The 10,857-nt window shown below is 33.9% G+C and overlaps 1 protein-coding gene across 1 annotated transcript; it reads left to right on the forward strand.

Annotated features, from left to right (window-relative positions):
* Window positions 1-259: 259 nt before the first annotated feature.
* LOC138307012 (uncharacterized) lies at window positions 260-769 on the forward strand. The gene has a single exon (XM_069247637.1). It carries the CDS (start codon window positions 260-262, stop codon window positions 767-769), a length of 510 nt encoding a protein of 169 aa, XP_069103738.1.
* The last annotated feature ends 10,088 nt before the right edge of the window (window positions 770-10,857 follow it).

Here is a 10,857-nt window from a genome sequence, read left to right on the forward strand (position 1 = left end):
GCCTATACATGTAGCTTACAGCGTCCACTGCGATACAAGTTAAAGACTGGGAAGAAAGTAATATCTCAAGGTATTGATATCTTATTGGATGTAGACCTTGGCGATGTGTTCAACCTTGCATAAGAAAACGATGGAATACGATATTTATTTGTTGCCATTGACGTGTTTTCACGTCATTTATGGGTGGCTCCATTGAAAAATAAACACCACGAGTCCATCATAGACGGATTCAAAATAATATTCAGTCAAGGAAGAAGAGATGAGATCAGACCCAGGTAGCGAATGGAAAAATAGATGGGTTAAACAGTTTCTAGACAAACAAGGAGTACAACATTACGTCAACCATAACCCTACACACGCAGACTGTGCCGAAAGATGTACCACTATGTACCACTACTTGGACGTTTTACATGACATTGTCAGGAATTACAATGACCGACCTCACATCGCTTTAGATGGGAAATCTCCTGATGATATCGTAAAGTCGAACGAAGCACTCCTGTGGAAACACTTATATGTCGATTCTGAGAAGCCAAGAAGGGTGAGCAGAAAGACAATTAAAAAGCCTTTCAAGTACAAAGTAGGTGATGTGGTGCGTATTTCGAGCACAAGACGAACTTTTCAAAGAGATTACGAGCGAAACTTGGCAGAGGAAGTGTTAGCTATTTCAACACGATACTTACGCCAAGGTATACCTATCTACAAAATTGTAGACTTTGATGGAGATCCAATAACAGGAACATTCTACAATAGCGAGCTGCAAAGATAGTAAAGAAAGAGACAATCTGTTTAAGTTGGAGAAAATTTTGAAACGACGTAAGAGAAATGGAATAAAGGAAGTTTACATGAAATGTCTCGGCTATCCTAAGAAATTTAATAGTTGGATTAAAGAAAGCGACGTGCAAAGCCTATAAAATAGAGAACATTACGACTCTGTCTTAAGTTTTAATTCGTCGTCCATGCACTCCACATCGTGCTGAGATGTAACAGAGGTTTCTCACGCAGAGAAGCTCTCTCCATCTCGCAGGGGCAGTTGAGATTTCTGCAGCTGAAATTACAAGGATATATCGCACAAACGAAAAACAAACACGGATACTGTGACACGAAATGTGATAACGTGTTAATGTCAGAATTGGAATATGGTGGGATTTACACATGGTATTCATTATCAATATTTGATGATACAGAAAAAACGAAATGTTTGTTTGCGCGTCCTCGATATAGAAAACATGTTTATATAACTTGTTGCAAGACAAAAGAAATCCCTGATAACTACCCATTCTCCCCAGCTTCAAATATCATACGCCATAATCGCTGTATATAATTACTCTTGTCTACCGGCGACGATTGATGGCCTAAAGGCGAAAAAAGATGTCATAAAGTATGAATAATTGAAAAGAACACCACCGTGTGCCATTACGTTTCAGGGTAAAGAATGGTAATAAGGAAATTAATTATACGGTGTAGGTCACGTGGTTTTACCCGATACCGTATCTGAAATACTTTTTTGCTGCTTCTTGTCAGATACTGCTTGTTGAATAACGGATTACAGTAAACTGCAGTACAATGTGTGTTTATCATATCTGTATAATCTTTATTGGCTATTAAAGCCACACTTTACGTAACTATCAACACAAATTCAAGTTAAATTCGACTCCGATATTGATAGTATTTGTAGATGTATTTGAAATTAAGATAAATTAAAGAATATTTATAATGTTTTTTGAATAACTTTGGTACAGCAGTTGTTGAAAGTCGATACATGTAAACATGCCTTCATTTTAAACTGGTCGCCAAAGAACTAGTTACTATTGCCGAACGGGAATCGGAAAGTTCATGACCCGTTTTCGGAAGATTTCGGACAGACGTTACTTAGTTACGGTAGTCACATGACGTTATCGGCAACGACGTTACAATGTCGGCTAACTTCGGCTTGTTTGACTAAGTGGGACCCACCTAGCGAAGTTTAAAATTTATTTGATTTTTATTAAAATATTCCGAATCATAATCGCTCATCTTGACTTCGATTTAGTCCTGTCTCTGCATGATTCACAACAGGATTTTTTTTCAACATTCTTCTAAATCATGAAAAAACTTTGAAAGATATGAATATTGGGCCTTTAATATCAACGATTAAATCTAGTAATCGTCTTGATAAAACGATTCTGATGCTAATCTGGGAACATATATAGCCATATCGAGGCTGTCTATATCCTTCGATATTGTCTCATGTTATCACATGTCTGAACCCCAAAGGATCACATGTCCCGACTTTAATGCTTAAACCCAAACCAAGAAAATCCGGATGTAGATTGTAAGCCTTTCAAATATGGATATTGATGCCAGTAAAAAATTTAGTTTTTTTTTTAGTAATATGTAGGTTCAGCATTAAACTACCTCTGATACAGTTCCATCGTAAAAATGATTATTTTTAATATTTCACCACAATAATGTAAAATGTGTGATCAAATGTACCTTGATAAAAACTAGAATATCGTTGTATTAAGTGATGTCATTATTGACGTCATCATGTTTTATTATAAAACGGTAACAGATGATTGTATTCGAACAACTGATTTTAGCCCGCCTCAGACAAGAATCGTGTATTCCTATTGGTTAAAATGACGTCACGTGATATCCAATATATAGTCGTATCAGGTTAGTAAAAATCGTATCAGGTTTGGACAAAAGAGTCATCGTTCTTTGTACCTGACGTCATCAGCAACAAGATGGCGGTCAAGTAACGTTTCACGACGACGGCAATCAAAAGAGATGGAGACAAAATATTTGAATATTAGCGCTGATGACTACTTTCAAAGCAAACCGAAATCGGCATCACTTATTTAGGATTTTTTAACAGAAATGGACCATGACAGTGCATTCGAGCCTTCAATGAAATGAAAATTGTTTAAGTTTGAGTCGTTTTGGTTTCCATACATAATGCATTTTGCAGTTACTTCATTAAAAGGGTCTTCGACGGGATAAATTCGTTACACAATTTGTTAGTGACCTAATACGGAAAAATATTGGGGCATAAAATAAACCTGTATCAGGCTCGGCGAACAATTTTATTTTAGACCCAATATTTTTCCGTATTAGGTCACTAACAAACTGTGTAAGTAATAGTAAAATTAGCTTTCTATTATTTTTATATGGTCAGTTACTGACCCCCTTTAAAGACATATACTTCTTACTGACCCTCTATGCCTATATAGGGAGTCAGTGACTGAATAACGAATTCATCGCATCGAGGACTATTTATTTGTTTTGTGGTAAAACCTCGTGCAATGACACATAGAAATACACGGTCACTGATATTGAAAGTATACTCACCAGGAACTGTGGCTCATGTCATCTACAGTCATAGTCAATGTCAATATACAAGCTACGTAATTCACATGTACAACGGCTGGTGCTGGATTCAAGACTGGCGAAATTTGTCAACTACAGATGTACCTAACAGAGGCTCACAGATACCCGAGGTATCACGAATACCCGCGGCATTTCGATAATTGAGACAACTGACCAAACCCTGTTTCACTACAGTTTCATTAATTCTTCGTTCCCTATTTGTTTGGTCAAGAATCTGAAATCAAACTTAAATCATACTGGTGAATGAAAACAAACAAAAGCCACTTTGAAATAACTGGCCTACAGTAGGCTACATATTTATTTATGTATTTCCTACAAGAATTTTCAAATATACTTTATAAGGAACCTACAGAATAATACTGAATAATTCATAAATCAACAATAATTTCGACATTCCTATGTGCACAGTAGGCCTACCTCAATACGACACCAGACCGTCTGTATATTGAAAGCATCACAAACAAGAGTGACACAAGCATCCATCTAACATTTTAAGCACAATCTCCTTGATCATCTGCGCATTCTCGCTGAGATAATCACTTAAACGTTATGCCGATAAATAGAGTGAGGATTGAACTGTAGCTACGAACACCTCCATTTGTTTACAATCACAGTCTAGAAAACGCTTGAATTGTTACGTTTGATTTTCGCCGCGTCATCAACTTTCAAACTGGCGTATGGGAAGCAAATCGTATTTCATTTAATTTGGAGTATTACAACGATTAAAGTTATTTTTGCACAAAGATTAACAAGTAATATATAGTTTTACGGTAATGAAGTGGTATATTTAGTTGAAGAGAATGTGTTTGAATTTTGAAGCGAGGGCGAGAGAGGCCATATTACACCATTATAAAATTTACTGACCCCCTATAAAGTGAAAGGGTGTCACCACCTGACGGCTCTCCGCCAATCATTTGGTGACGTTTCTGTCCGAGGTGCGATAAAATATCTTAATTCGTGAAAATATGATTTTGCATGAAAAAGTTACGATAGTTTAAAATTGGAACATGTTTTCTGAAACATCCTGTATTGTTGACATATTATGTCCAAAAACCATATAATCAATTTTGTAATACTATGCATCAACTAATACATTGTAGTTGTAAAATTGCAACTTAATGATCCAATATATAAACAAGTAGCCAAAGTTCCTTACGTAATTGTCATCTGAAATCCTTAACAATATAGGTATATCTTATCTAACTGTAGTGTATATACGCTTTCTATTTAAGTTTACTGAGAAGTTAGTTTAATTGGCTGCTTTTGTGTGTTAAATCCTAAATGGCAAAACTAATTACGTATAGAGATTGAAGGAACGTAAAGGCTTCACTTTTGGTGACAGATCTTAGATATGATATGATATATGACGTTTATCAAATTTATATTTTTATAATCCACATGTAAGAAATACCTACTAGACTACAGTATTCTGTGTCGGTTAAGGTGAAAGGTGCAGGAATAGATTCACTATAATTTTACCACCACAAAGTCTTCACTTAAAAATCAGGAGTTTCATCGTGACTATTGAAAGGTCATGTCTATGATATTTCCAAATCTGTCTGCCGTTTCATCTCCCAGGCGACTTCAGTGTCTTAATATGACTGCAGTTGTAGTAGGATCAGTTCATGTGAAATTCAGTTACTACATGAATATAGCATTTACAAGCGGTTGATAAATTAAATTTGAAATTTAATTTTGCAATTAGTGTCGTATCTATATATTAACTACAGTATACAAGTGTGCTATATATGTACGGTGAGCAGTGAGTCAATCGTGCTGTTCGTTGGATGTTTTGACGATAAGTGGGATTCATATTCATAATTTTGAACTAGATGTTTGCTTACTATAGTAAAGTGTATGAATTATTAATAATGTTGTTAATAGTATTAGTACACATGCTAGCGAACGATGGAGGTTTGTAAAGTATATTATAGGTTGAGTTGTGGTACAGTGTATATATCTTATCATGGGATATTTACATTTTGCCACAGCGACTCCAATTACTCTAATGATAATCGTAATCTGCATTATGAGCCAATAAATGCAGCCTATACTCCTTTGGAATACCAAGCCATCGCCCAGTTTCGATAGGAAACTTTATATTTGAGGTTTGGAATATTGTAATAGTAATTCTGTTTTGTTCCGATAACTTTGTTAAATAACTTTCGAAATTTTTTTTTTTTTTCTTTTTTTTTTTTTTTTTTTAAATTTTGAACTTTGTTAAATAACTTTCGATAAATAACTTTTTTTTTAATTTTGAATAAAACCGACCTTTGGACAAGGATTCTATGTCTGCGAACCATTTTTGTATAAAAGTGTCACGTAGACGTAGTGCAACTTCATGCTTATAAAAAATCTATTCATAGGTATTTCACTATCAAATACATATGTGAATCCTGTCTCATAGGATTGGATAGGTGTTACTTACATATATATATTTGTGTAAGGGTATGGATGTGTATCAGAGGTGTATGAGGAACTGCAGAGAGAGCGTAGAAGAGTATGCCTTTAATAATGTATTGGTTCATGTAAATAATTTAAATAAATGTATATATTGTACTCAGTACTCATTATAGTGATTTCACCTTAATTCAACATCATTTTACTCGGCATACGTTTTCAACGTTCTGCATGCGGAATAGGGACGTTGATACTCCAGTATATTCGAAAATGTTTAACATTATACTTAACACAGGTTTAGTTCCAACAGATTGGACTATTGGCATAATTAAGCCTATATACAAAAACAAAGGTGACAAACACAATCCTGATAATTACAGAGCTATTACTCTAGTCTCGTGCCTAGACAAGTTATTCACTTCCATCATAAACAATAGACTCACTAAGTTAGCAGATGAAATTAATCTTATATCACAAGCACAAGCCGGTTTTAGAAAAGGTTACTCAACAACAGAAAATATCTTTATATTACATACTCTTATCTCTATCTATTTCTCTACAAACAAAAAACTATATTGTACATTTATTGATTTAAAAAAGCCTTTGATACAGTGTGGCGCGTTGGGTTATGGAAAAAAAAAGAAAAAAATGCAGTCTTTCTCAATTAAAGGAACATTATAAAGTTATATATAATTTACACGAACATACAAAATCCTGTGTACGCAATTGAAATGAAATGTCAGATTTTTTATATGTAATGTTGGGGTTAAACAAGGCGAAAATCTCTCACCGTTTTTATTTTCTATTTTTCTAAATGATCTTGAAGAATATCTTCACCAAATCAATGTGTCATATTTGAGAGAAATTGATAGTTTATGTGAAAATAATATTGGTATGTTTGTCAAATTATTTGTCATTTTATATGCAGATGATACTGTGCTGATGTCAGAATCACCTGAAGGTCTACAAAGTGCACTTGATTGCTTTCAACGTTATTGTGACGAGTGGAAACTAACTGTTAATACACAAAAGACAAAAATAGTAATTTTTGAAAAACGCACAAGTAGACGGCAATATAATTTCAAATTATTTAATGATCAGATAACTCGTGAAGATTCTTATCCTTATCTTGGTATATTGTTCAATTACAACGGCTCATTTGCTAAAACAAAGAAAAAGTTAGCTGACCAGGCAAAGAAAGCACTGTAAGCATTAATATTGTATACTAACATTAGAAACATCCCATTATCAATTGATTTACAACTGAAATTATTTGACTCACTTGTATCTCCTATTTTGTTGTATGCCTGTGAAATCTGGGGATTTGAAAATGTAAGCATTATTGAGAAAATTCATTTGCAATTTTGTAAAAAAAAAATTCATGTTCGAAACAGTACTCCCAATTTTATGGTTTATGGAGAACTTTGTAAATTTCCTTTAGAAATTGAAATCAAGGTACGGATGTAAATGTTTTGGCACAAATTAATTACAGAGGGAGATAAACTCTCCATTGCATTTTATCGTCTTACACTAAGAATGCAAGAAAACGACACTACAGAATTTAAGTGGCTTGGGCATATAAAATCACTCCTTAATGACACAGGTTTTAACAATATATGGGCATTTCAAAATACATGTACGATGACTAGAGCTTTGTTTAAAAACTTGCTAAAACGACGTTTATGTGATCAATATATTCAAGATTGGTTTTCTATTCTTGAAACATCGTCTCGCGGACAATTCTACTCACCCTTGAAAAAGCAGTTTAAACTTGTACCATATCTAGTAAAGCTTGATTTCAAAGAACGTGTTATTATTAGTAAATTTAGAACCTCGAATTTAAAATTTCCTATTGAAACTGGTAGATGGGCTGGTATACCACGTGATAACCGTATTTGTTTACTATGTAATAACGGTATTGGAGATGAATATCACTACTTATTTCAATGTAGTAATGCAAGTGTAAATAATAATAGGCATAAAAATATATTCCACAATACTATTATACAAATCCAAGTTTATTAAATATGGTAGGCATGTTTGAAATCTGTAAGCGAACTCTATTAACAAGATTGAGTTATTTTCCTAAACAAATAGAACAGTTATGTTTTTAAATTGATCAAAAAGTACAGTGTACTTGTTATATACACCTGCATTTATATCACTTGTATGTTATTACTATTATTATGCTGTGATATAGCTGATTATATATGTTATATGATATAGCATTGAATATACAATTGTATAACTACTACATGTATATGTTCATTCTATTTATACTCTGTACAAAGTATTAAGCGTTCAAATTCTATTAAAGCTAAAAGTATGAACTTAAGTAAAATTGAAATATATTTAGTGGTTATGCAATTGTATTATACTGTTATGGCTATGCTAAAGGTCAATGATATGAATTATTAAGTATATACAATTATCATATTAAAATATTGATATGGTTGTTGTTTATACTACAATCATACATAACTAATGATGACTATTCATTATACTCTCCAATGTACGTAAAATATTTCATACACGAAAATGTACGCTTGAATGTATTATGTTCACACTATACTATTAATTACCCTGTCTTTCATGCATGTTTTGTATAAATTGACCTCTTGTGGCACACAAAGGTGTGCCCAGAGTGTATTGATAAAATCTGAAATCTGAAATTCGGTACTTAATCTTTCTGCTCTATGTAATCATTAATTCAACTTATAAGGAGCGTGGTGAATGGATTGCAATCAATAAGAAGGCCCTGCACTTTTGCATTCATTGATGTTTTTTTAGTACTGGACATTATTGTTGTTGAGAAATGGCGATTTGTTTTCTTCTGACATCTTTTTATTTGATGTCGTTGTAGGAGAGAATATTTCGAAAATAAATCATCCGGAACTGCAGCAAAATTTATAAAATGTAGCAATGGACAACTAAATATATTCACGAAGCAAAGTCCACAGCTGCCTTAAGACCATTTTAAACAACTAAGAACACATCCATATAGATTCTAGACTGGACTGTGTAGTAATAATAATGAAGAAATGTAATAAATATCATTTCATTTAACGACAAGCTTAAACGTATAGTCCTACAGTGTAGGTGACCGTATTTGTAAGACGAAGGTATGAAAGAAAGTACAAAAACCAGAGACGTCACTCACTGAAGAGTGTGATCTGTGCGTGGCAACAATTTATTAGGTGTGCTAATACTTTACCAGGGGAATGTTATTTTTAGACACAATGATGTGCGGGAAGCAGTTTTTTATGACAAGCTCACGGTGGAACTAGCATGCGACGTCAAACGTCCGTGTAACAAGACAGTGAAAATAAGACGTAATGGCATTGACGTAAATGTCTTGTATGCTGTTGATACAAAGTGACTTAATTCTACTTTACACGGTATTTTAATTGTAAAATTATAAATGCCACGCTGTTTTTAGTATTTGTGTAATGTACGTAGATTGACAGCGATCATTACCGGTTTATCCATGAAAGCTCGGAGGAATTTGTTTAAAAGCCAATTACGTGCAGAATCCTTTCAGAATAAGACATGTTTTGAATGTTTTTTATGTTGTGTTTTTGCTCTGTTTTTCAGTTTCATTTGGTTTTCCTAATTTGGATTTGCCTTTATCACTTATCCATCCCTTCTATAGAAATCTTCAAACACCACGTGTACACGGCACTGAATAAACTCTCACTCCATAAAGGATTCATTCAGTAAATTTGAAATATACCTTTGTCTATGTGCACCAATATACACACATATAATGACACAATCAATAATATCCACAAAGAGAGACGACCTTAATATGCAAAGACGGAATATAGAAACAAAAATTGCACAAGATTGATCTGGGTAAACAAATAAACAAGCTACTTTGAATGCCCTATTTGTCCTAGTTTCAGTTTGGCTGGTATATGTTTGAATACTTCTAAACAATAGACCATTTGCTGAGGTTAACAATCTATCAACCATTTCTGTGTTCCGTGATGGAATACACATGGTTTTAAAAATGATATTTTATTCTGATAACTTGGTACATGTATCAAATCTCTCCCATGACAGGACCGACATGGGGATTCACAGTGTTATAAACCACCACCATATGTCAGGCTAATACCAAATGAAGTCGGAAGGCTCATGATCAATAGTTCACTTTTCAAAATTGATGTGCAATAACAGTATCATAGTTTAGCCATGATCTTGTCATACTAATTATCAAATTGATTCTTTCTGAAGCATGTTTGATAGGATGCAGTGTAACTTATTCTCAATCTATTTTCGTTTTTGCTGTTGGGACAGCGCGCGGTAGCCTGGTGGTTACGATGTCACGACATATTACCATCAGCCCTGCATCTCTGGGTTGCGAATTCGAATCTCGTGTAGGCTAACAAACCTTGCAGGCTGTTAATAGAACATTAATACAACCAAACCAAACACAGCGAATCCCAAAATAAACAGTTTTACAATTGTTAACATTTTGTCGCAAAGATACATTGTACATACGGTCATGTTCGTATTGAAATATTGCCACAACTTTACAAACTAGCTAAGTGGAAAATACACTTTTACTGCTCTGGAAACAACATGTATGAGCAAACGGATTTAGATTTGAGGGATGGGGGTATCATTTGTCCTTTGTCATCTGAAGAACGGTGAATATTGTTGTGGAATACGTCAAACAATAGCCAATAAAACGTGATCGATCACAGACCAGTCTGTTGACGCCGTACATTCGTAACGTTATTTCCAGATGTTGTTGAGATTTGACAGTCAATTCATCAGACTGGATAATCTAATATGTATAAATAATCTAAAACGACGTGATGGAAATACGAATACTGTCTACCCGTGTCTCCAGGACGACTGTAATGTGTCAATACGAAACCTATAATGCGAATAATACTATCCAGGTCACGTTCTGTGACAAAAACCACATGGATACCAACATCTATAATCATGTAAATAACATAATTGAATAAAATAAATCAACTTCAATGCAAAATAAATCAATCTATCTTCGCTTCCAGTCTTAGGGAAGGATATTTCAAATAATCTGGCATGGAAATGTAACAAGAAAAAGTT

The sequence above is a fragment of the Argopecten irradians genome, chromosome 14, assembly GCF_041381155.1.
Source record: "Argopecten irradians isolate NY chromosome 14, Ai_NY, whole genome shotgun sequence".
Lineage (NCBI taxonomy): Eukaryota > Metazoa > Mollusca > Bivalvia > Pectinida > Pectinidae > Argopecten > Argopecten irradians.